The sequence below is a fragment of the Pseudorca crassidens genome, chromosome 13, assembly GCF_039906515.1.
Source record: "Pseudorca crassidens isolate mPseCra1 chromosome 13, mPseCra1.hap1, whole genome shotgun sequence".
NCBI lineage: Eukaryota > Metazoa > Chordata > Mammalia > Artiodactyla > Delphinidae > Pseudorca > Pseudorca crassidens.
The window spans coordinates 28,762,851-28,790,295 of NC_090308.1; the positions used below are offsets into that span (position 1 = coordinate 28,762,851).

The following is a 27,445-nucleotide window of genomic DNA, read 5'->3' on the forward strand; positions in this document are numbered from 1 at the left end:
AAACATGAAGTAGGAGGTCTTTGAAATGTGTGACGCCTTCACAGTTGGTCAAGTTGTATAATGACCTGGCTGCCTGCTGAAAAAAGACCTGTGTGTGCACGCTGCTTTCCAGTCTGTTGTAGGATTCAGTCCTCTGGCAAGCGTTTGCTGTGTGTCCATTATGTACCTACGCTAGAATAGGCACATGGGGGAGAAAAGAAAGAAGAAAGCGGGCAGAAACTCAAATATTGTGAAAAATGGAGTGTTTCATGTGCTTGACTGTTAAAGTTGTGTTTCTGTCTGAGTCACCGTGAGCAGGAGACAATGCAGCTATTGTGAAAGCGGCTGCAGCCTCTTAGCCAGTGGGGCTTGCCTGTCCTTTGTGCCCTGGATGTGGGTCTCAGTGCTCATTTGCATAAAGCCTCTGAGTTGTGACCACATCTTCAATAGGAACAGTTTTACTTTATTATCTTACTAAGGAATTATCATCGCATCAAAAGGAACACGGCTGGTCTAACAAAGCAGCCGGACCCAGAGGGTAGGCATGACCCAGGAGCCTGTGGGTACCACTTGCAAGTTTCTAGATAGTTTCTACTTCCGTGATGTCCACAAAAGGCTGAGAATTCCCTATGGCATCTTTGGGGGGACACTGGGATGTAAAGAAGGGCTGTCGTGGATCGAGACCATGATCCAAATCGCCAGGAATGCTAAACTTCACCATGAACTTCAAGTGCAGACTGGCTTCAGGGCTGGATGTTTATTGAAAAGGCTCTAATTATGATTCCTCACCCTCCTCTCCCCTGTAGTGCTGGCTGCTTCTCCTCAGTCCACCCAGCTGCCCCAGACTCTGCCATTCGTGTTTAGGCAGACATCCTCTCTAGTTCCTCCCATTCTCTGTCAGACTTCTTGGAAACGTCATCTCTACTTTCTGGCATCCAGAGGATAGCATCCTGCTTCTATCATCATCAACCAAAAAGTAGACACAGAAAAAGAAAAACCCACTCTATGTCTTTCTTCATTTTATTTATATGGTAAAATAGCAGCAGGAAAATTTCCCATGGTGGAAGTCCTAAGGTGTCACACGGTTGAGATCCTGGAAGCGCTAGGGTCTAGCCTTCCACACTGAATTAGAATTCCAAATCCTGAATGGACAGCCTGAGGACTGTAATGGAACCTCAGCAGTAATAAACAGCAGTCGTGAGATGAGTGGGGAAGCTAGTTTGGGTCAGTAGCCCTTAAAGCATATAATGGGAAGATATATCCTTCAAATAAAATTCAGTCAGTAAAGACCATAGCTTAATTCTGTAGCATACAACCTGTGTTGGTATCCTCCCCCCAACCTATGTGAGTATAGGGTCATAGAATGTCCTAGTGCAACTGTATAAGCTTTTGAAGGCAAATTGCCTAGATAGATAGATAATACTGTGATATATAATTTTTAAAAACTTGTAATTTTGTAAAGAGAATTTTTTATTCATATGGAGACAATTTTATTATATCTCTAAAGAATTATACTCAGTGCTAGCTGCTGGGTCTCAAGAGGGTCTGATCCTGACAAACCAGGATGGTTTCCAGACCCTTTGCACACATCCCAGTCTGTCAGTGTCCTATGAACCCTGGATAAAAGAACTAGGCATATGAAGTTAAGTCCAGAAAGCAGAAGAAAAAGCTGGGTCTCTCTTCTGTCAGGGGATATTTCCCCAAGACCACAAGAAGCTGGCTTTGGGACTTGCACCCCTCCCCCCCCATCCCCTTTCCTCCTTAACCCACGGCCTCGACTCTCTCCAAAGTAGGATAATAGAGGGCTTCCCTCGTGGCGCAGTGGTTAAGAATCCACCTGCCAATGCAGGGGACACGGGTTCGAGCCCTGGTCTGGGAAGATCCCACATGCTACGGAGCAACTAAGCCCGTGTGCCACAACTACTGAGCCTGCTCTCTAGAGCCCACGAGCCACAACTACTGAGCCCATGTGCCTAGAATCCGTGCTCCACAACAAGAGAAGCCACCGCAATGGGAAGCCCGCGCACCGCAACGAAGAATAGCCCCGGATCACTGCAACTAGAGAAAGCCCGCGAGCAGCAACAAAGACCCAACATAGCCAAAAATAAATAAATAAATAAATTTATTTTAAAAAAGTAAAAATAAAAATAAAGTAAGATAATAGAGCATCAAAGGAAGGAACTCTTGTATCTCAAGTGGTCTTTCTTTTTCTAGGGAGGCACTATTTCCCATCCAACAAAACGGGGAAACTAAGGAAGGCTAAGGAGAAGGACAAGGTGGCAAAGACTGTCTTCTGCTACTCACACAGCTCTCACATCTCTTCCCCCGTGTCCTTGACTCAGTACCCCATGCCACGCTCTGTCCCTCTAAATCTGCTTCTGGGGTGCCTCACTCAACCTGCCTCTCAAGTGCCCCATTCTCCAGAGCCGCTTATTTCTCCAACCTGAATATTGGAGACCAACCACCAGAGCACACACCCTAATCAGCACATCAAACTTAGGTGTAAAGGACGATGACAAGAAGAGATACGGAGCAATGTGATATTCTTATCCAAATGTGAGAATCTGACTCAGATCACCTGTGGTAGAAGAATTTGTTGTTGAGGATTTTAAGATCAAGTGAGAAAAAAGAATATGTGGAAATTGAGAGCATGAAAGTACTTCAAAGTCATTTTGCATGTGAAAATTAAAAGAGTACATAAGAAATAATAGAAAATAGAGATATCACTAGAATGTTAAGTTTCTTGGGGAGCGAGAACCACATCTGTTTTGTTTCATTGTGATACATATATAGAGAGATATCTGTACATATATATAGATATCTCCCAGTACCTAGGAAGATGCCTGCTGTGTAATGATGTTAAATATTTGTTTTCTGATTAGCTGGTTAAATTGCTGATGTAGTTTCAATTTAATGGTTTGTATTTGCAATGCTCATACATCAACTTTATTTTATTGTGAATTATTGCATTTTTATTTGCTCCTCCATCTAAATATTTGATGCTTTTTAAATTTTATTTTTGAAGTCTCCCATTTTCCACATGCCATCAGGATCCCAGAGATGTAAAATACCTTTGGATACTTGTGGTGAGAGGCGATGTCAGATCACCTTTATCTGACCTGCTCCTTTCACCAAAGCTAAACGGCATTTTTTTTTTTTTTTTTTTTTTTTGCGATATGCGGGCCTCTCACTGTTGTGGCCTCTCCCGTTGCGGAGCACAGGCTCTGGACGCACAGACTCAGCGGCCATGGCTCACGGGCCCAGCCGCTCTGCGGCATGTGGGATCTTCCCGGACCGGGGCACGAACCCGCGTCCCCTGCATCGGCAGGCGGACTCTCAACCACTGCGCCACCAGGGAAGCCCTAAATGGCATTTTAAAATCACACCTCCTACTCCAGCAATGGCATAGTTGAACAGCCTTAGCTCAGCCTGTGATAATTTTGTGTCCAAGCACACGTTTCTAGTCCATTTCACACACATCTCATTCTGCTGCTTCTCCATCGCCTTTGCTTTCGCCTCCCCTTCTAAATGTTGGCATTCCCTAGGTCCTCGTCCTCGTCTTCCTTCTCTTGTTCCTCTATTCTGTCTCCCTAAGTGATCTCTCCCATCCCTGTGGCTGTAAATACCAAATACACACTGCTGGATCCCAAGTACATCTCTCCAGCCATGACTTACCTCTTCAGTTCCAAATCCGTATTCTCAATCCACTACCTGATATTTTAATCGGAACACCTTACAGGTAAAACAAGTAAACCGTTTTAGTAAATCTAATATGGAACTTCTGATTTCCCCTTCTCCTTTCACCTCTGCCCATAGCCAGGTCCCTTCTGCTTCTTCCCTAGGTCCACCTGTGGCCCATATAGTACATAAGCCTGCATACTGGGTACTGAATATTGTAAAACTACCCAACACACTGCTCAAACCAGGGGGCCATCTTGGGTTCTGACCCACTTCCTTACCCTCCAACACCAATTCACGAGCAAGCGTCATCGTTTTTACCTCCAAATTAACTCTTGAATCTGTCTGCTTGTCATCAGTTCCACTCCTCACACCCAAATGCAAGCTGGCACCGTCTCTTGTCAAGACTAAGGCGACAAACTACCCCCTGCTACCGGTCTTGCCTTTTGACAACTAGTCTCCACACAGCAGCAAGAAGCTCAGAGTGTCTTCCCTCTTACTGGTCAGTGGGCATGGACCCCACTGTATTGGGAATACAATAAGAAGTTGTCACTGGGACCTGCTAGGCCTTGCATGAAGTGTTCCCTCTCTACCCACCCACTTTCACTGATGCCCCCTCCCACCTCCCTCCCCAAGCTCATGCTGTGTCCCCGTACATGACATGACGTCCTGGCATCTCATAGCTCCTAAAACAGGACGAGCGATTTTCTGGGCTCCGGCCTTGGAAACTAGTGCTTCCTGGACCTGTGATCCTCTTCTCTAAGCCTTTGTCTTTTTGTTTTGTATCCTTTCTGTTATGACAAGTTACAGACATGTAACAAACACTTATGCACCTACCACTGAAAATTAATGACTTTTAACGTTTCACCATTTTCCCTCAGATGTTAATCCTACAAGAATGGAACAATATAAAGCCGCTTTTGTTCTTCTTCCCCCTGTCCCATGCCCGTTCCTCCCTCCTCAGAGTGAGTGATGGATGCTGTCGGGTCCTTTCCCTGCACCTACTTCCGCCTCCTTCTTTCTGACCCAGCTCTGAATTCATGGAGGCGCTCACATCCTGGCCTCCCCCAACACCTTCATGTGTTTCAGCAAAAGCCAGCAGTGGCCCGTTTGCGGCCAAGGAGACTGGAGGGCAGGTTTCATGGAGGCTGTGCTTCATTTTGCCCCAGGTTCCACGCTGGGAAGACTGGGGCCCTTCCGGAGGCTGCTTCACTCTCTGTCCTGCCCTCAAGGGTTTGCCTTAGACAGTGGGACCCGAGGAGCCACGCTCTCTGAATTTCTCTTCCAACACCAAGGCAGGAATGAAACCATGTTCTTGTTTGTTCAGTCCTCATCATCTGTCATCTGCTTATCTCGCATATCTGTCTGCTCAAAACGAAAACCAACATCACATCACAAATGGAAGAAATAACTTTCTAAATGTCTCCACCCCTCTCCTCCCCAAAAATGAAAGAAAAAGGATTTTTCCTTCTTTAATCATGTTTTGGTTAGTGTATTATTTGACTATGATTATATGTGTTTATACTCAGTGCTATGAAAAACGTACTTAGACAAGCTTAAGTCTCCATCAGACACAATTCAGAACTGACCTGTTTCTTCTCTCTGCTCATAGGTTGCGGTATGTTTACTCTCCTGTCATCTGTCACGGCTGCTGTCAGTGGCTTCCTGGTGGGGTATGAACTTGGGCTCATCTCTGGGGCTCTTCTGCAGATAAGAACCTTGTTAGCCCTGACCTGCCACGAGCAGGAAATGGTTGTGAGCTCCCTCCTCATCGGGGCCCTACTGGCCTCTCTCATCGGAGGGGTCCTGATTGACAGGTGCGGAAGAAGGGCTGCCATCATCCTTTCATCCTGCCTCCTTGGACTTGGGAGCCTGGTCTTGATCATCAGTTTATCTTATGCGGCTCTCATAGCGGGACGCATTGCTATTGGGGTTTCCATTTCACTCTCTTCCATCGCCACGTGTGTCTACATCGCAGAAATTGCTCCCCAACACAAGAGAGGCCTTCTTGTGTCGCTGAACGAGCTGATGATCGTCATTGGCATCCTTTTTGCCTACATTTCAAACTACGCGTTTGCCAATGTTTCCCACGGCTGGAAATACATGTTCGGCCTTGTTATTCCCTTGGGAGTTTTGCAGGCGATTGCGATGTACTTTCTTCCTCCAAGTCCTCGGTTTCTGGTGATGAAGGGACACGAGGAAGCTGCTAGCAAGGTTCTCGGAAAGCTGAGAGCCATCTCCGATACAACGGAGGAACTCACTGTGATCAAATCTTCCCTGAAAGATGAATATCAGTACAGTTTTGGGGATCTGTTTCGTTCAAAGGACAACATGAGGACCCGAATCATGATAGGCTTAACATTGGTATTTTTTGTACAAATCACTGGTCAGCCAAACATATTATTCTATGCATCCACTGTTTTGAAGTCCGTCGGCTTCCAAAGCAACGAGGCAGCCAGCCTCGCCTCCACAGGGGTTGGGGTTGTCAAGGTCCTCAGCACCATCCCGGCCACCCTGCTTGTAGACCATGTCGGGAGCAAAACCCTCCTTTGTGTCGGCTCCTCTGTGATGGCAGCTTCGTTGGTAACCATGGGCATCGTGAATCTCAACATCCATATGAACTTTACCAATATCTGCAGAAACCATAGTCCTATCAACCAGTCTTTGGATGAGGCTGTGCTCTATGGACCAGGGAACCTGTCAGCCAGCAATGACACTCTTAGAGAATCCTTTAAAAGGATGGCTTCCCGCAGCAGAAACTCACTAAGGCCCACGAGAAATGACCTGGATAAGAGAGGAGAAACGACCTTGGCATCCTTATCGAATGCTGGACTAAGCCAAACTGAGTACCAGGTCATCACAGACCCTGCGGACGTCCCAGCTTTTTTGAAATGGCTGTCCTTGGCCAGCTTGCTTGTTTATGTTGCTGCATTTTCAATTGGTCTAGGACCAAGTAAGTATTTCATTTTTCATTCCTTCCCTCTCTCCCCTTATGAATGTTATATATTATCGTTGACCCATCAGAGCATCCTACTGCTATAGTACCTTATACATGGAACTACTAGAAGGAAGATGGGGATGATACTGGCCACCTGATGTTTCTGCTAATGAGGAAAGTATGGCTGGCTTATATCTGCCTTGTGAAATGCACAGGGCTAGTATTCAACCAAGGATTAGTTTCCCATTATCTGTCACATGAGGATACTTTAATATCAGTTGATTAGGAATGAATCAGACCTTGAAAAATATTTGTTGCTCAAGAGAATATATTGTTTTATGAAAACAAAGTTGACTGGGACGTTGTCTTCTATATCATTCTCTACTTTCTTCATAGGTGCAAGGAAAAAAAATTGTGTTTAGATTTTCTTAAAGACACAATAGTAGATGCATTCCAGTAATAAAGAAGAAGCAGGGAATTAAGAAGGAATTATTATGGGAAGGATAATGCATTATTGAAGTATATTTGATCGCTAGAGTAACCTCCTGGGGCACTTTATTCTGTCTATGAAACAAGAGAATGGGAGTCAATGCATTCCCATTGAACATAGTACAAACAATCTACAGGGAGGTAGCTACGAGGTTGTTTTATTTGACATAGTCAGTCTATTGCAGTGACAAAGTTTAATCACTTCTCTTGAGCAAACTCGAGTTTGCTAGAATAGGTTGTTTGTTGCAGTTCTTTCATCTTTTAGCCTCACATCCAAAGTCTAAACCTCTCTGTAGGGAAGTTGTGAAGGCTCTTTTTTACGCCTCACTAGAAAATGATGCGCTTAAAAATCAAGGGTAGTCTCTCTCTACCACCCTCAACTCCTACCTGTCACCTCTCCCTCCCACTCTCATTCCTCTCCATCTCTCTCCCTTTCTTCCTCCTTCCTTTCCTCTCCTACAGAGTTGATATTGAAACTTTTGTTTACAATGATCAAGGAGCAGACAAATTTGCTCCCATAAAGGGAAATGCTGGAGGTTCAAGAATAATGAGAAGACATAGGCTGTGTTGAGGGAGAAGGAATCTCATGAACACGTGCAGGTTTCTGGTGCCAGACGCTGGACAGTGTTTCTGGAGAGGGCTTGTCCTAGTGATCCACTCTTAACTCTTCATTCAAATGATATGTACCCAGTGACTAATTGTTTTAATAGCCAGGAACTATGCTCAATATTAGGGAAACAGTAATGAACAAGGCAGATACTGTTCCTGTTTTCAAGGAGATTTTGGTTGAATGGATTGAGCTATGCTCCCTGTGTCTAATTCTTTCTGGTCAGCAACCAGCAGGTTTGACCTGCTTAATCTCAGTTAATTAATAACTGGACTTGCACATGGCTGATACAGCCTCTTCTTCAACTGTGCTTCCTCATCTTTTAGTTTCTACTCCTACGTCTATGTGAGATCAGTCTCTAGATACTGATTCATTCAAATTCCATAGAGGGAATCTGATGTACACTGCTTTTTGCCATGCCAGGTCATAAGGGATTGTTTTAGTCTAAGCAGCTATGGCTAGACTGGACTACCTGATCTAAAGCACTGATGTCCAGAAGATGGCCCTTCCTTTCGCACTATGAGTAGACAGATTTCCCCATAAGGGGTTGTGCATGGGCAGATAGAGGAAATGCTACAATACCATCAACCTCTGCTCTCTCTGACCCGTTCCTGGACCCTGACCCTGCTTCTTAAGACTGAAAATGATAAACATCATTAATGAATAGTTTCCTGGAAACAGGCTTCTACCATTCTTTCAAGATTCAATTATCTTGGGTGTGCACCTGTGAGACACTTGTTTTAATCAGTTTGGGTTGCCATTGCTTAGAGAACAAACAGTTATTTCTCACAGTCTGGAGGCTGGAAAGTTCAAGATCAAGGTGCTAGGAGATTCAGTTCTTGGTAGGGCTCTCCTCCTGGTTTGTAGAGGCAGACTTTTTGCTGTATGGGACAGAGAGAGAGAGAGAGAGAGGAGAAAAGTGACTAGATCTTTTGTGTCTCTTCTGATAAGGGCACTAATTCCACCATGGAGGCTTCACCCTCATGACCTAATTACTTCCCAAAGGCCCCATCTCTAAATGTCATCACATTGGGTATTAGGGTTTCAACATATGAATTTTGGGGAGCCATAACATGCAGCAATAACAATACTTATGTGGCCATTCTGATACATAAAGTTAATGAAATTTGAGTAAGCACCTTTTAAAAATTGTTATTTTCAGAAACTCTTTAAAGTCTATTAGAAGAGCAAGATACGAGTGCTACCTTGTACCAAGGAATCAACTTAACCTTGTCTGTGAACCTTTCTATATCAATAAGATTTGCTTACTTGATAAACTTCAGGTGGTATTTATTGTTCCATTGATTCCTTTTGCTGACATCTTTTTTTTCCCTATATATTCATCATAAAACTAAAAATATTTCTTTTTTGCATCAGTTTTCTTGATCCAATCTTTTGAAATATCACAGATCAATTAAGAAAAGGATGTCCTATTTGTTTTCATTCAGAGGATCTCTCAGGTTGGCAGAGGTTATGACATGACACACATTATAATAAGAGAGACATTGATCTTAAACTTCCAGAGCCAACCTATTCATGGTAAGAGTCCTCCCGAGCTCATGATACTCTTCTTCTCTTTAATTTTTGGGTCACATTGAAAAGTACAGTAAATCCTCAGTCACTCACATACCATTTGATACTTTATTGTATTAGAGCAAGAGTTCCCCTTTTCAGGAAGCTCAATCTGATTTTGGACAAAATTATTGGAGGCTATTTGTTATTTACCTTCTAGAATTCCTTAAATAGTATTCTATACTAATTTTTAAAAATACACAATTTAAGCTTTAGATTCAGCTAATATTTATTGGCACCTATTATGTCAAACACTGCTCTAGGAAGTTTTTACATATTTTGGAGTACTTCATTTTACCTTCACAACAAGCCTGGGAAGAAAAGTATTCACCAAATTTTATAAATGACGACACTGAATCTCAGAGAAGTTAAGTGACTTGCTCTCATGAAAACATCTCTTGTCTTCTGAAATGGCCAAGACAAGAATAGGCAGAACTGTGTTGGTCTTGATAGTAACTGTTAATTGTCAGTTCAGTCCTCTCCTTGAAGATATATTAGAAAAAAGAATGAATGAAAATAGTGTATTATTGTCCATCACATGAGGCTATTAATGGGCCACTGCATTTTATGCAGGATAGAGACAGTCTCTCTTTTTCTGAAGCTCTGCTAGCTAAGCGAGCATGAACAGTTTTTATAAGGCTGAGCTACAGGATAAAAGAGAAGGAAAATAATGATGAGAATGCAGAAGTTTTTGATGTGCATTTACTTGAATAACTAAACTTGATTGAGATAATGTTTAGTGTGTATATTGGTTGGAATTCAAGCTCAGCTATAATAAAGGCCAAAATAACAGTGGCTTAAACAAGATAGCAGTTTCTTTCTTTCTGTTAACAGAGCTGGGTAGTTCTGAGTACTGTGGAGGCTTCCAGCCCAGGCACTAGAAGCCTATAGATAATGTCCCCAGACGCCATGGTTTAATATTGGTTCCCAGTCTATCGTGATGCCTATTTAGAGATATTAAGATGAAGTTTAAAATTTCATCACCCGGGCTTCCCTGGTGGCGCAGTGGTTGAGAGTCCGCCTGCCGATGCAGGGGACACGGGTTCGTGCCCCGGTCCGGGAGGATCCCACATGCCGCGGAGCGGCTGGGCCCGTGAGCCATGGCTGCTGAGCCTGCGCGTCCGGAGCCTGTGCTCCGCAACGGGAGAGGCCACGACAGTGAGAGGCCCGCGTACAGAAAAAAAAAAAATTTCATCACCCTTTTCTGATAGCTAATGATCCCTTGAGAATAAGTGAAATGCACAAAGTACAGTCAATTAAAGGGAGGCTAGGTATTGAAAGGCCTGGATGAGAAGACAGTGTGAGCAGTCCTAGCAGAAAAGCAGAACTGCTGTGAGTGATATGAGATAAGGAATTCTCTACAGGGATTAGACATTGCATAACTGTGAGAGCTGCTGAGCAAGCAAAGGTCTGGTAGGGGACGGTTAGAGGCAAAGGAGAAAGTCACTAATCAGGGCCGCCAAGAAAAGCCGGTGGAGTCTGTGAAGCCTGTGGCTTCTGCATCTGGTTGCAGCCTGAAGTCTCTGCAGGTCAGCAGGGCAGGTGGGAGGAAAAGCTGGATGCAGAGCAGGGGGCAGCAAAGACAAGGGACACTGCTAGGGCAAACTGGAATCCATAAGAAGAACCTGGAACCCACATCTGTCTCCCATGTCAACTCTGATGACGCAGGCCACCTGCAGAAAAACTGATGTCCTTCTCCACAGAGTCCTGCCCATGTGCCTGGCCTGGTACTTGGAGAAGTTGGAGGAGGGGATCTGGGTGCACTGGCTGCTCCCCATGCCAACAAGGAGAACCAGCAGATCACAACAATGTGTACAGTCTGCACTGATGTCCAGGGCACCAACCCCCCAAGCACAGGGCTGAGTGTCACTTTAGCCTTCCAAGTCTCAGGCAAACTTCTCTTCTGGGCAACCCTTACCCAGAACTACACAGAGAAGGAAATGTAGTTCCAGCTTAGCTAAACTGACACAGTACAAAATGGCCAGAGTGATAAACTTGACTAAGAGAATAGATGAGAATCTGGAAAGAAATATTTCAGAAGGTCAAAGCCTCTGTATTCTGTCTTCAGTTTCTGTGATAGACATTGATTTCTTTTCATTAAAATATTACTTGTTAAACCATATGACTAGCTTCCATTCCATCTAGTTCTAAAGAAGCCATGAGGTCATTTCATTACTGTCTCTTGGCTTTTGTTTCTTTAGCTGTAAAACCAAAAGACACTCTTTTGCTAATGCATGATAAAAGCTTTCATATTTATTTTCTCAGGAATGTTAACTGTCTCCCTTGAGCTGACCACTGTCACGTATCTCCAGTTCCGTTGCCTCACGTGACTTCTTGTTCCCTTTTTCCCAACGGTTGCTGAACTTTTCCATTTTGATGCTTCACCGTCAGCTGAACACAAAGAAGCTGAGGCTGAATTCTTATTCCCCTCATGTCAAGGGGACTTGTCTTTCTCTTCCATGGGGTAGTCACTCTGCCAGTCACTCAGGTCTGACGCTCTGGGCCCGTTTCCCAATCCAGTCAATGACCAAATAAAGGCTCTTGGATTTTCCCTCACAAAGGGTTCCTGTGTTCATTTTTCCTTCCCACTTCTGCCATCCTAGTCTACCCCTTTCAGTCTCATCCCTAGATTACTGGGAGACCCTTCCTGTGGTTCTTTCCCCTTCTAGGCCTTTCCCACACCCAACCATCCTCCATACCAAGTATTCCCTAAGTAATCATGTTCCCCATGTCACCACAGCTCTCAAATCTTCCACGGCTTCCCACTTTCTTCCATATCAGAAGAACCAAATGCCTTTCAAGATGAAAAGATTAGAAATGACCTAGTCCTACATTTTCCTTTTAGAGAAAAGAAACAAGAAACTCTCAGAGATTGAGATCACACAGATTTAGGACTAGAACTCTGGACATCTGAAGCCGAATTCCATGCTCTTTCTATGACTATATCACTCATCCTGGAGGGAAAAGATGTGTGATTTTCAAGGTTCTCCATCATCCCACCCAACTCCATCAGAGTGTCTGCACAACTCCAAGGGGCACCATTTATATCGTAGTCTGTGGAGTTTTCTTTCAGGGCTACCATTCATATAGAAACACATATAGATTCCACATGGGATATAAGGAGAATGATGCCCCATGGCGTTGTGACATGAGGCAATGCTTTGCCTCTCTGGGCATTTTTATTTCCCATTGCTCCCCACCCAGGTCAAGAGACAGAAAGCATCTGTTGTGGCCTCTTTTCCTTCCCCCCTACTCTACCCAAGTCCCTCCTATCTTGAAAGCTCAGTGAAAGTCTTATCTCTTTTATGAATTCACTCCATTTCTTCAAGGTCTTTATTTGTATGAACTACTAGTTATTTCTAGTGTAGATTAGTTCAGTTCTGGGCTACAAAGAGCCTGAATTTAAAATCACAAAACCTAGGCTCTAATCTCAGTTCTTCTGCCTACTGGTTATATGTTTTTAAGTCATTTATTTTCTCTGAAGCGCTCTCTAAATCCATGAATTGGGCATAATAATACCTGTCTTATCTCACAGAGTATAGGTGAGCATCAAGGGAACTAATGCATGCGCAAGTGTTTTGGATGTTACAGTGTGTGATGTAAATGGAAGTTACCACGTGATAATACAACTTAGTCCTTAATGATATAGTGTACTGCTTTTGTATGCTTGTTTGGTTTATTAACCAGAATGTGGTTACTGGATTGTAAGCTCTTTGAGGGAAGACACGACATCTCACATTTTTTCCTTCTGTTCCTTTAAGTCAGCACTGTATATATCTGTTTGAAAACCATGCAGGGGTACATTTATGTTTCTAAGGAGGAGAGGGAAAGAAGAACTTTAAAACTAAGGTGAATATACAGGAAAAATCTTGAAGTGTGCTTCTTTATCTGTGTCAAGCTATCTAGTGGGTAGGCTAAGTACCAGGAAAGCTGGGAACACTAGGTTGCCACAGAAGCGCCTGTTCCTCCTGAAACCATCATGTTTTTGCAAAACAATCCATCACTTTGAAACCACACACCTCAGTTTGAGACTCGAACCCACAATCTTCTAATCTCACTCCTTCAGGTGGGACTCGAATCCAGCTGCACTTCAGTTGGGACTTGAACCCAAAATTTCTGGCTTAGGCGGGGACTCAAACCCACAATCTCCCAGCTGAAACCACACACCTGGTCATAGGATTTAATGGACCTCAGGTTCTTTACGTCTCAGCACAGAAGGAATTCAGTGAGAGGCGAAGTGATAGGCAAGTCGATTTATTAATATAGGACGCTTGTGAAGGATACAAGAGGGCAGGCAAGAGGACTCTGCCCTGAAAGTTAAGTGGGAAAGCAGGTTTATTTAGGGAGATACACACTCCACAGACAGAGCATGGACCATCTCAGAAGGCGAGAGGCCCCGAAATATGGGGTCGTTAGTTTTTATGAGCTGGGTAATTTCATAGGCTGACAAGTGGGAGGATTATTACAACTATTTTGGGGAAGAGACAGAGATTTCCAGGAATTGGGCCACGGCCCACTTTTTGGCCTTTAATGGTTGGCTTTGGAACTGTCGTGGTGCCTGTGTGTATGTCATTTAGCATAGCTAGTGTCTCATAATGAGCTTATAATGAGGCTCAAGGTCCTCTGGAAGTCAAATCTTCCACCATCTTGTACATAATCTGTTCTAACCAGTTTTTGTCATATCCTCAACAGCTATGTCATTCTTTTAAAGGTTGTGCCTTGCCGCCTTCCCTCCTGTCTCAACGGTGGTGTGAGTTTTAAAAATCTCTTTCTGTTTTTGCCTCTGAGAAAAGATGCAGGAGAGTTAGCAGTGCTCAGAAATAAGTAGTTGGAGGCATTTAGGGCATTTCTTTGTCAGGTCATAAAGAGTTATTTGGGACTTTCACTAATTCCTACTTTTAGACACAGAGTATCTAAAAGTAGTCCCAGATTTTTTTTGGACACCTTTGCTTTTTGCTTTCACATGGAGAAGAGAGTCTTTTTGAGCGTTTCTTAGAACAAAAGCAATGCTAATGAGATGGAGAATCTCAGTCTGAAGGAGGTTTGGGTTTGGGAAAGGGAAATAACCCTTCATCTCACGGTTTCTTCAACTTGTAATTGCTGTTCCAAGCACTGATCCGGATAGTCACGCCTGAGGGTAGAAGACAAGCAGTCGGAGACAGAATCCCAAACATTCCCTCTAAGGAAAACAAGCAGTTAATTCACGTGGGTGGCTTGAGACTGTCAATTCTCTTAGGGTTTTTAGAAGAGATCTGAATAATTGTCCTTTATTTTTCTTGCTAAGAGTTAGCCATTTCTGTTTATATTCATGCTGCAGTTCATTTTTTCTTTTCTAAAGAAAACATACCATAAGAATTCCAATTCAGTCACCAAAATTGTATTCTAGAGCATTGGCACGAACCAGTTGGAATTTAAAGAAGATTTTTATTAAGAGCAAATTTTCATACCAGATCGTGAACGCATTATAAACTTATTAACCTGATGCGATTATTGCTCAGGTATTTCATTTAGAGAGTTTATTACTTGTAATAGAAGCAAATCCTTTGTGTAAATAGGGGCATAAAGGGAAAAGTACTTGCTGTTCCAAAGCAAAATCAAAGCAAGATTAAATCATCTTTATTAAATCTTTTAAAATATGTGTTGGCTTAGAACAACATTCCTTCATTGTATTAGATCACAACATAGTTTCTCTTGTCAAAAAGTATTTCTATTTTTAGGTTAAAGTGTATGCCCTACATCATTTTACTTTCTGGTCATCTGTTTCCCTGATTTTAGCATAAATAGGGGTACCCTGGAATCTAGAATTCAGGAGGGGGCATAAATTTGGTACCAAGTAATCTCATATATTTTATTTTATACATTTAAAATATTATTCTATGAAGGAATCTGTAGGCTTCACTAGCCGGCTGAAGGGTTTCATAGCCCGAGGTTAAGAATCTCTGCCCTCCATTTCTCTGTAACTAATACCAAAACTCTTCCATCAAATAAAAATCACAATATATACCCCACTGCTTTTATTGGAGATTTTTATGAAACATTCCGTTTTCCACGCTTCATCTCTCACTTTAAAATATGTTCGAAATCTTAACTTGACTTTCCAGTCTTTCTGGGGTGGTCCTGATCATTTTAGCTCCTTCTAATAACTGAACACTTTATTATTGTGGTTCAAGCTTCAGGGTAGAACCAAAAAGTCCTGATATTATGAGGACATAGAGTCACATAATGATTTCTCTTCTTCTTGGGCTTCAAAAGTAAAGCAGAGATGAGCCCAAGCCCAAGCCCAAGGCGTAAAGTTATTATTTCATGAGTTCATCTGAGGTAATACTTGTGTAGCTGCCCTCCTTAGAACAGTCTCTGTAACTCAGAAAAATGTGTGTGACTGTTCTTTTCACAACAATTATTAGGGCTTTTATAAAACGGAATGAAATTGGGCCATTTGTAGAGACGTGGATGGACCTAGAGACTGTCATACAGAGTGAAGTAAGTCAGAAAGAGAAAAACAAATATGTATATTAACGCATATATGTGGAATCTAGAAAAATGGTACAGATGAATCGGTTTGCAAGGCAGAAATTGAGACACAGATGTAGAGAACAAACGTATGGACACCAAGGGGGGAAAGGGGAGTGGGGTGGTGGAGGGATGAATTGGGAGATTGGGATTGACATGTATACACTAATATGTATAAAATAGATAAGAACCTGCTGTATAAAAAATAAATAATAAAAATAAATTAATTAATTAAAAAGAACAATTATTAGGGCTTTTTTTAAATCCAAAAATTCCTATGTCCATAAATTAATTAAACTCCTCTTCCATCTCATGACTAATATCTTTTCATTAGAGCAGATGGGAGGAATTTGTCCAAGGTCACATATTAAGTTCTGTAATGAGGCTATGACTGTCATCCTTTAACTGCCTTTGTATTCACAAGTTCAAGCGGAACTTTACACTGAAGACTGAATGACAGGTGACAGCAAATCACCTCCCCCAATCTCTTCTACCAAATAGGCAGGAGTTCCATCAAGAAAGCATCTTAGAGTGATTACGAAGAGAAGAGAGAGGGAGACAGTGGTAGGGATTCATCTGCTCACTTACTTGTCCAGCACGTGTGGATTGCTCACCACAACCCACTGGGCATGGTACCCATTGCTGGTGATTTAGGGATGGATGAGTGAGAGCCACACCTCACCCCAATGGAGCTAGTGGTGGGGACAGGCAATAAGCCAGAAAATGAATACATGTATAATACAACTTCAGGAGGAGAGAAGTGTCAACATTTAGGTGGAGGTAAGAGTGATGAAGAAAAATCAAGAAGGATCAGGGATAACATCAAGTGGCCTTAAGGGAGACATGAGCTTGGAGGTTTAGGAGAAGAGCAGAAAGCCTGTGGAGGCTATACAACAGTGTGTGAATTCAGACTACGCTTTGGCATTAGGCTGCCTGACCTTGAATCACTGCTCTACAGTGTAGGACTCCAGGCAGGTGAATCCATCTCCCTAGGCTTCAGCTTCCTGATCCACCTCACAGTGTAACTGTGGGGTTGAACAAAGCCATTTGTATGACGTGTACCTAGTGTAGTGCCTGGTGTGTGGCATGGACTCAATACACTTAGTCATTAGTGCTATTTTAAAATATCTGGCCGTAGTCTAGACAAGAGATGTATAGTTTTGGTAAGGCCAGCACTGACCCCAGCAGTCATTTTGCTTAAGGCACATCAGGAGACACAGCAGATGCTCCATAGCCACATATTGAATTATGATGCCATGGTCCTCCTCACCTCCCTTCTATGCACACCATTCCAGTTAGGTCAAGACTAAAGAAAATACATGTGTTGCTTGAAATATGGTTCATTTCTGCATTACCTACAGTCAAGAGAGTTTTCTAGGTTATCAGACGGGTGTTACAGAAAATTCTGAGTCTTTGGCGAAAGGTGAAAGGTGTGATTTAGGTTGAGAAACACCCAACTGTCCATTCTTCTAAGTTGGTGCAACTAATTTAGACTCTGTGTCCTGTGTGCACACAAACTTTGGCTTGTTCATTGTTGTTTCCTTGAGCCTAACCTAGGGCCTGGCCCACAATAGGGGCTCAAGAAATATTTGTTAGATGAGTCAAAAAAAGTTTCTGGAACTCTCTCAGCTTCTGTGATGAAGGGGAACTGTCTCTCTAGTCTAGGGTTGACATATCCTGATCTTCTCTAGTATGAATCTGTGTCAATATCTAGGCCATCAGAAATAAAAGTGGTTTGTGGGGAACCCCATGCACATTTGACCAAAAGTTATATCTGAGTAAAACTATTCAACTGAGGATGTGTGGCCACCTCTAATTCATTTGATGACTAAAGAAGTTTCATGTTTTAAATTTACTAAAATTAAGGCCATTTAAAAAAATGTATGGTGTTAGCCAAAATATTCATTTCCAAATTTCCATATTTGCTCCAAATACAAGATTCAACCTTTCCCCTGGAGTGGGAAAAAAAAAAAAAAAAAAGAGAGAGAGATTGAGATTAGTCATATCATGGGATAATAATTCCTACCTTGGTTTAGTAATTGAATGTTTTAGAACTTAACTCTTTCCAAAAAAGATTTGAGACAACTCCTTCCTGGTTTTCCTAAGAGAAATATGTAGAAGTCTGAGCCTGGAATTTGTTTACTTAATTAGTGTTAGAGCTTATAGAAATATTTCAGTGGATTATCTCAGGCTTAACAATCACGTTAAATTTCTCAGATGTAAGCTGGAAGTCTAAAGTTAATAATAGCAATAAAAGATCTTTGTAGAAAAATCCTACCATAGCCACAAGTAATCAAACTCTCAAGAACTGTAAACTGGCTGATATTTGAGCCCACTCGCAAGCTTACAATTAGCCTCAGTTTCATGGATTTTGACAAAGACACAAGACTCCTTGGTCAGAGACAAAGGACAGTTTATTATTCATAGCAATAGCCATAGCCAGACTACCAGCATTTGCACAAATTCCCCAGGCCCCAATACCCACAGGGCATTATGAACCAGGCCAGGTGACACCTATACCTAGACTGGGTTATTTTAGAGGAGAGGAACCCCAAGCTTAGGGAACCCAAATCTTTTATAATAGACAGTAAGCCAGCCTGATTTTTCCCCTGGAGGGAGACATTATCTTTAATTTACTGGATAGTAAACAAAACTTTGCTCTAGAGGGGACACTCTGTCTTCCAAGGTTGTTTGTTTTATGAACATCCTTAGAAAGACAGCCTGGAACAAAATTGGTGCTTTTTCTCATGAGACATGCTGAAATGCGAGACCCATGAAAAATCGTCTTTCAACTCAAACACTCTGAAAAGGCCAATTTTCTGTTTAAAACAAGAAATTAGAACTTCTTAAGGTACAAAGATTGTAGAGCCTAGCTTTTTGTTTTGTTCGGTTTTATGGAGTTTAACCAGTCTTTTGGAGGATGGTTATCAGTAGGAAGCATATGACTCATCTGCCATAACATTTGAATTTAGACTTTATACCTAAATATCTCCAGCTCTTCCAAAAGCAATTGTTTATGTGTTGTTTGTACAGCTAAAAATTATGACAATTCCAGGGGTGTGGAACAGCAGGTTCTAATTTGGAAGTTTACTCAGCTGCTTCACTCTAAGATATACAGGGTTTAGAACAAAGGGTTGCAGACCAGAATTATATCAAATGTTTTCAAAGATATTTTGATATTCTTCATATTTCCTCCTAGACACCAGGCCCCTAATATTCCAAACCATCACCGTCAAAGACTTTTTAGTGCTCACCCTCTTTTTCTATCATTCTTCTTGGATAATCACATACTCTTAGAGAAGAGGCATATTGATTAAATTATTATTCTTTAAACAGGAGAATTTTATTATCAAATGTAGCCATTATACAATCGTATTCACACAATGGGTTTGTGTTAATTGTGTCTACCTTTAATATCTTTCAAATCTTTTTTTTTCCTTTTAAATCTTACATTTCAGTTATCATCAATATTCACACCAATACTGTTCCTTTTTTTTCCAGTTAATTAAGTTAAAAGTTATTTTGTTTGATTAAAGTGGTGATTTATATGGTCCTCTGGTGTTAGTCATTGCAATAATGCAAAGTAAACAAATAATAGTATCTGAATGGTTTTATACTAAATTTGCACCCAAGCAAGAGGAAAAACTTAAAGAAATATGTGCCTTAGCTAATTAAATCTCACTCTCCTCTTTGGAGTTAAATGATGCACAGTGGTACCTAATAGAACCAAAGAGTCTAAAACTACATTTTTGTAGCATGAACACAGCTAAACAAAGAGAAGTAACACCATTTACAACATTACCAAAGGCAACTCTTCACATAATATAATACATCGGTGTTTAACTTTCCTCTCCATCCCACGCTATGATCATAGGCCCATGCCCTTGAAAATTACAAATATCAGACAGTAAAGACATTAAAGAAACAGACTAAGTTTTTAACACTATCTTAATAAACACAGCATTCACCTGTTACTTTATTGTTTTTCAGAACACAATGTTAAACATTTTTCCAAGGAACACCTGTAACATTAAAAACTATTAATACTTTTCTCATTGGAGTCTGAAGCATCATTCATGAAAAAAGCACAGCATAAAATGTTACATGTGAAGCATGACATTCAAGTTATAGTGTAAACCAGAAAAGACTAATTTCTTGTATCTCCTTCCCTTTTTTGTTTTGCCTTTTGAACTCTAGTTCAGTGATCTGCAAATTGGGATAAGCATAATCCTGGAGGCTACTTTCTGGAATATTCCTTCAATGATACATCAAAGGAAATCAATTTTTGGATTTTTAGGAAAAGTCTGTTTCCTAAAATTTCTTCTTCCCTGTCTTGCCAGTAATAACTATTCTTCCACTTAAAAGAAAGCACACCTGTTACCCACCAGAAATCTTATTATGATATATGTCCCCAATTATAAAAACCTTAGGAACGCTAATGAAAAAGACAGTTGGAAATATTGGTGTAGGTGTGGTATGGAAAAATGACTCTAATGACTAGATAATAATTCTCTCATAAGCCTAGATATTTCTAATAATTTACTTTCAACAAAACTGTAGGATGACCTAATCAAGCTATCAGCTGATATATCATTACAACAAACTTTTGTTGTTAATTTAAAGAATGTAGTGACACTCCTATTATAAAACTTTTTCAACTCCCCATCTATCTTTATTATTCTTGAAAACAGTACATTTCATCTCCCTTTTTTTTTTTTTTTTTTGGCCTGTGCCACGGGGCATGTGGGATCCTAGTTCCCTGACCAGGAATCGAACCCGCGTCCCCTGCATTGAAAGCGTGGAGTCTTAACCACTGGACCGCCAAGGAAATCCCCCACATTTCATCTACTTGAAAATGATGTCAACTTTATGTTAAATGCCTTATTGTTATATTTTTAAATGGATGAAGATGAGTATCAAATAGGTATTGTATTTAAATTCCACTGGAAATACTTGAGTGATATAATTATTCTCTACTGTAAATATAGAGTTTAAAAATACCACAGAAATTGCATCTTTTGCTGTCATTTAAATTTATGGTAAAAAAATGTTAGATGTTGATTTATAAATGAAAGAAAGTACTTAGTTTTTCTAATTATTTTAAAGGCTACACAAGCAAGAAAGTTTGGAGACCACTGCCACCGTTCTTATTCCCAATTAGTACCTGATCACAAAAGGGTTCCATTTTTAACTCTGGCATTTTTTATTAAGGGTTATTTCATTTAATCCAATTTCCTAAAAAATATTTTAAGAAATCATTTCGGTTGATTCTGACTAGAAATCATTAAGATAGAAAGATTGGGAACATTGAGGTTTTATTTCATTGTTTTCCTGTTAAGTAATCCAAGATCATATTCTTGAAAAAAAGTATTTTAAAAGAGGCCAGGAGTAAGCAAAACTCAGAGAGACTGAGAAAAGGGAGAATACAAAAAATAAAAATAAAGTAAAGCTACAGTATCACTGATGATATTGGAGATGGTGGCCTACGGTGGAGTATATTTTTAAAGGACAAGACTTTCCCACTCAAGGAACTTATGGGGCCATAATTTAACTGGCTTCACTCCTACAAAGTATAGGACACTGGCTCCATCAAGTTGTTGAGAACTCTGCAGCCTAAGTGTAGAACTTCCTCCAAAGTTACTAGGAGTTCCCTGGTAAGAGTTTCAAGGCCTCCATGAGTCTTTCAAACCTGAGGCTGCCATGCCAGGTGGTTCAGAAAATGCTCAGGCCAAATGGAAAGCATGCCTGAAATGCTGCGGGGGTTGAATCTGAAAGCACAGGGAGAGAAATGACAGCCTCAGTGGAAAAAAATGTTCAGCAGTGGCTGAAATATGGAGGAGGGAGGAGCTAAGTGTGGCTGTTGATATGCGACAGAGCTCAGCCATTTCCACTGATTGGCCCTATTCATTCAAGTTCATGTCCTCCATTGCAAACAAAGACATTTCAACGTATTTGTCCTTCATGGTCTTTTTATGACACTCTGTACAGCCATAAACTCTGCAGATCTCATCTGGATCAGGCAAGTTCTGATGGGCAGCCCTGGTGATTTAATGCCATGTGAAATATGAGGTTCAATATTTGTGGACAATTAGCTCCCAGCAAGACCAAAATTTCCTCAACCCTTGTAACCTAGAGAAGACTTTAAAGACACGTGCAGACTCTGACATTTACACAAGTACATATTGCTGAGGTGGGCCTGGAATAATGGGGTTAAAGGTGAAATAACAGGCATCGAGGAGAATTGTTGCAGGGCCTGCTAAGCTGCAGTGAGTAGCTTCATTCACTGTAGAAGAGTTATTATATCTCTGACTACTCTGTGGATTCCTCACGAGCAGATAGCGCAAAGCACCCCCTGTGGGCCTGTCATCAGGGAAGGGGATAATGAGGACAGCCAGAGAGAGCCACCATTTTACTGTGGCATGTGACAATAGCTTGATTTTTGTTGGAGAGAAATTAGGCCATCTCATTGGAAAAACATTAGGGATTCAAACAACAACAAAAAAACTTCCACCTGTTATTATTGAATACCAATATATATCCGCATGTGATGATTTATACCTCTTTGCTCTTTACTTATGAATTGAAAGAGCTTCTCCATTCCTTCTGCTTTGGGTGCTCACAGCCCTTTTTCAGGCAACATGGAGGCCTATAAGATTCTGGCACCATCTTGCTCCTAAGTCTTCCATGGAAAGACTTTACCCTCTCAGTAAATTCTATCTTGCTGCAAGTTCCACTTTCAGATTTTTATTTCACACTCTCTGGATCTGATAACCTGCGATTTTTATGGTTCTGAGATCATTGTTAAAATTATTTTAACATTATTATTTATTAATTAATTAATTTAATTAATTTACAAATATTTATTAATTATTTACTCTCCTTATTTTTGACTTGACAGGTTCCATATTGGGGGTGTTGAACCATCCTTGTCAAAACCTTTGTCAATTGTTGCAACATCCAGTTTGTCAATATTACAAAAACCAAGGCATCGATTCTTGAATTTTCTCCACTAGATCAAAAAAGAAGTAGTCGCATTCAGCAATGATATATTACTTTTGGAAATGTCAGGTGTAAGTTTTGCCTGACAACAGGGCCCATCAGAGACTGACGGAAGTCTGTTTTTCAGTATTCAGTTCATTGCTCACTGACTGGTTAAACTGCCCAAGAACTTGGCTCAGCTGCTGCACTGAATGCGTGCCTAGGACAGGCCTCAGTGTGGTTGCTGGGTGCTTTTAGGTGAGCCCTCGACAGTTCAGACTGAGCACTTATAACTAGTGCTTTGTGCAACTGTCCCATCTTCTTGTCGGTAAGATCCACCACTCTCTGTAACAGCAGGATCAACTCATTCTCATCTGAGGACAGCGTGGAAAGGATTTTCCCCAAACCCCACCAAATAATTCCAAGAAGCCATCATGATGCAAGGTGGGGAGGGGAAGTAGGGTATATCAGAGGTGATGAAGTGGGGATGGAAGTAGATCAAGAAAACCAGTGCTAACTCTTGTCAAAGAAAATCAGCATGTCCATTCCCCCACCTTTTCCTCACGGCTGCTAGAGCAAAAGACCATAAGGAACGCTCTGCTCCACCCCTACCCTCACCAAATACCCAAGGCAGGAAGGGGCCTGGGGGATTGGCTTGCAGCATAGATCATTTATCTTCAACAGAGTGGACTTACATACTTTCATCTTGTATTTGCCCAAGGACAGGTCATTACAAAGGCTTCACCAGAATTATGCAGCTGTCATTCTACTCAGATCCAGATCCCCTGTCTTGCAAACCTCAAGGCAAGGTTACCTGAGCTTTGCACCCGTCTCCAAGGATATAATCTGCAAGAATCTAGTGAAGGTCTTCTGGGGGAAAGAGTGGAGGGGAGGGATCTGGAATGTTATTTTTGAATTCCCTATTAATTAGAACAATAATAATCATGTTCCTTTGGTTACGGTTCTCGCCCCCGCCCTACGTAGATTCACTTGGAGAAGATAATCAAGAAAAAAAATGTGTTTCCAGCCCTCTTGTATAATTTAAATATTTTTCTTACTTTAAAACAGCACATTTACTCGGAGCAGGTGTTTTCTCTACAGAGCATGACCTTGTCGTGAGAGGTGACTTTTCAATCAGAGACACAGGTGACTGCTCCAGGATTCTGGCTGGCCCTGGCAGCCCAGGTGGTTGCTGGCGGGGGGCCGCTCCCTAGCCTCTCGCTTCTTCCCTCACACCGCCTCCTCTCGGGCAAGAAGATGCATCTGGTCTGTATCTGAACACCGGCTTTGCAACACAATGTGACTTAGCCAGCAGGGAGCAGGGCTGGGACAGCTCCTAAGCCCTTCTTTCCTCAGAATCAGAGGTGCTGATACTCCACATTTATGTATTCATTAACGAATATTTATTGAGCCACCCCCAAGAGAGCACCAAGATGAAGAAGCATGAGTTCCAGAGGCTGCCCAGGCTCAGCGCCACCTCTGCTGCCACCTCTGAGCTCTGGGACCTTGGCAAATTATGAACTCCTTTAAGCCTCCATTTCCTCTTCTATAAAAGAGGGAGAGCGATATAGTTCCTATCTGGTAGGAATTCAGCGAGGATCAAATGAGATAAGGTTTGTAAAGGTCTCAGCCCATTGGAAGAACTGGTAGCTATTCGGCAAACTGGATTTGATAGGCTGTGAGCAGAAGACAAGTTAATTTGCTCCTCTGCTGCCCTTTCTAATCCCGTCAGGCAGGTCCTATAATGTTTTGTGTCACTCTCAGATCATAAAAAGTCCTCTGATCAGTTTTCGTGCCAAGAGTCGTCTCCTTTCAGAAAGTCAAATGTTTGGCCTGGCGTAACACCGAATCCTGGAGCTCTGTCTAATTGAGAGCTTCTCTCCACCCAGCTTGCCACAGGCCAGGAAGCCCAAGTGGGGGAGGGGAGAGGAGCCAGCCTCCTTCCTCCGCCCTCCTGGCTCTACTTCCTACCCACTCCGTAGCTATGATGTTGGACTTGGCAAAGGTCGGGGGCAGAGGAGGTTACAGGTAAGGGTCCAGAGGAAAGCAGATAGATCCGGGTTCTGGCACTGAGGCTCATAGCTGCCCCTTGTCGTGGGCAGATGGCCCTAGCCACTGCCCTTTCTGTTTGCGTGTCTCAGGCCAGTGTCCCCTACCAGCCCTTTATGTCCCTCCCTCTACTTCCAGGGACCATTGTCAAGCTCTCTCAGTGTTTCTCCTGAATCCCTTCTCACTTGATTGGAGGTGAGGAGGAAGCACACTCTCTCCTCCCTCGTCCTGTAAAAGGACATGGCCCTGCTCTCCAACCACAGATCACGAGGGACTAGGGCAGAAGTCAGTGGGCTGGCCCTCAGCTTCAATGGCTTTTTGATCACTTTGCTGTCCCCCACCCACTCTTCCTTGTCTTCCAGTGCCCTGGCTGGTGCTGAGTGAGATTTTTCCTGGTGGAATTCGAGGACGAGCCATGGCTCTAACTTCTAGCATGAACTGGGGCATCAATCTCCTCATCTCTCTGACCTTTTTGACTGTGACAGGTAAGAACTCGCTTTCCTCTAACGCCTTTTGTGCTCTTAGGACAAATCTTAGGGAAACACACTCGCCTGAAAAACATTTTCTCGTCAACACACTCAAAAGTAAAGAGAATGGTAGTGAACCTGATGTACTGACCACCCAATTTAAAACTTTATCAGTCTTCATTTATGACCCCACCTGCTCTGCCCCCCAAATTATTTGGAGTCATTGTCCAAACATGTCATTTTGTCTCTAAAATTTCAGCAGGGACCTCTAAAAGATAAGACATTTAAACACTATAACTTCAACATCCTTATCACACCTAAAAATATTATACTATTAATAGTCTCTTGGTATCAAGTATCCAGTCTGTGTTCACATCCTTCCAATTGTCTCATAATTATTTTTTATAGTTTGTTTGAATCACAATCCAAATACTTAATTGATATGTCTCATAATCTGTACGTTTCACCTCCATTTCTCCTCCCCCTACACTTTATATTTTTAATGAAGAAACTGGGTCGTTTGTTTCATAGGGTTTTCCCCGGGGTTGGATTTGCCGATTGTAGTCACATCACGTGACCCTCTGTCCTTTGTGTTTCCTGTAAACTGCTATTTAGATGTAGAGGCTGACAAAGATTTAGATTTTCTTGTTTATTTGCAAACTCCTTCCCAGGTGATGGCCTGTGTCCTGCCATCAGAGGCATGTCCTGTGTGCTTATCTCCCACTTTGTCATGCCTGCATCCTTTGAGGATCATTTCCCAGATCCGTTATCTTCATTTCATTATTCCTACTAAGTTTTTTATCAGCAATACTTCTCTTAAGGAGAAATTTCTTCTCATTAGTTATTTGCCTGCCCCGAAGTATGAATCATATAAGAAAGCCAAGATTAATGTTTGAAACTTTCTCTTTATTTTCTACTTTTCAAAATAATGAGGTAGTTCCCCAGCATCCTCCAAAACTGACCAATGAGCTGAGTTTTCATCCCTTCCTTTTATATGTATATATATAATGCATAAATATTAAATAGTATCTATAATACAGAGATAATATATATTGATACCATTTCAAAAGTGGATGTATAGTCAAAAAAGTATATATCTATATGTAGTACTTCTGAATCTTGTTGACTTTTTTTGGAGTATATCTACTTTTGGAAATGAACTTTTAGAGTTATTAATTAAGCACAGTTTGGGTTTTTACACAAAATTTTAAAATATTTATGTCCTACATTTTTGGAAATAGCCCAAGATGAAAGGAAACACAGGAACTGGTCATTTGCATCAACCGTACGTCTCCTGCTTAGATCACACACATAGACCCGTGCTCTTCACCTTCTCACACACACACAACACACACACTTACCTACTGTTTATATGGAGAAGGAGAAATATAAAAGAAAGAATGGAAATGATGAAGGTTGAATAAAGACGACACGAATTTCTGGGAAGGATAGCTAATACATAGGACGAGCTTGATGAAGATTCAAAAGTTCTGCATGGGCTCTTAGAACAAATGTTGGGAAAGCATACTCATTAAAAAAAAAATTCTGGAATGAGCTCAAACCTATAAATGACATTTCATTGGACTAAGTTTGAAATTCTGTACTTCTTTTCAAAAATCAATTTTCCAAGTAAAAGATATAAGGGTTCTGCTTGGTGGCAAGCCCTTGGACACCAACTTTTAGCACAATTTCAGCTGTATCAATAAGAACAGAGTGTACCAGAGACACAGACATACTCTGCTGTGCTCATAATACAGTATATACTGTATTATGCAGTAATGTATGTACTGCAGTATTGCTCTCAGCTCTGAGTAAAATATTTGACGAGGGTTGCAGTGTGCCCACCAAGGGAGGGCGACCTGGATAACATGGCAGGTGACCTATGGTCTGTGAAGAACAGTTGCAAGAGTTTGGGAGTTTGACTTGGACAAGAGGATGCTCAGCAAGGGATGGAGGTGCATTCAAATATTTGTGCCATTTTCGTGAAGAAGGGATGAGGAAGGCTGATCCAGAGGACAAAGCAGAACCTCTGAACCCAAGTTCCCGGAAGGTAGGCTTGGGCTTAGGAATGAGTGAGGAATATGTTTGAAACAGACAGGGCTGACTCACAATGTAGTGTGCATTTTTGATAAGTGATGAGCTCCTTGTTACTGAAAATACTCAAACAGAAGAGCATAT

General features: G+C 41.7%; 1 protein-coding gene across 1 annotated transcript in view; it reads left to right on the top strand.

The window, feature by feature from the left end:
* SLC2A12 (solute carrier family 2 member 12) overlaps nt 1-27,445 on the top strand; it is a 56,591-nt gene that overhangs the window by 14,684 nt on the left and 14,462 nt on the right. Inside the window, exons 2-3 of the mRNA XM_067702039.1 lie at nt 5,270-6,610; nt 25,163-25,285. Coding sequence (XP_067558140.1) covers nt 5,270-6,610; nt 25,163-25,285 — 1,464 coding nt within the window. The remainder of the gene's footprint in view (nt 1-5,269; nt 6,611-25,162; nt 25,286-27,445) is intronic.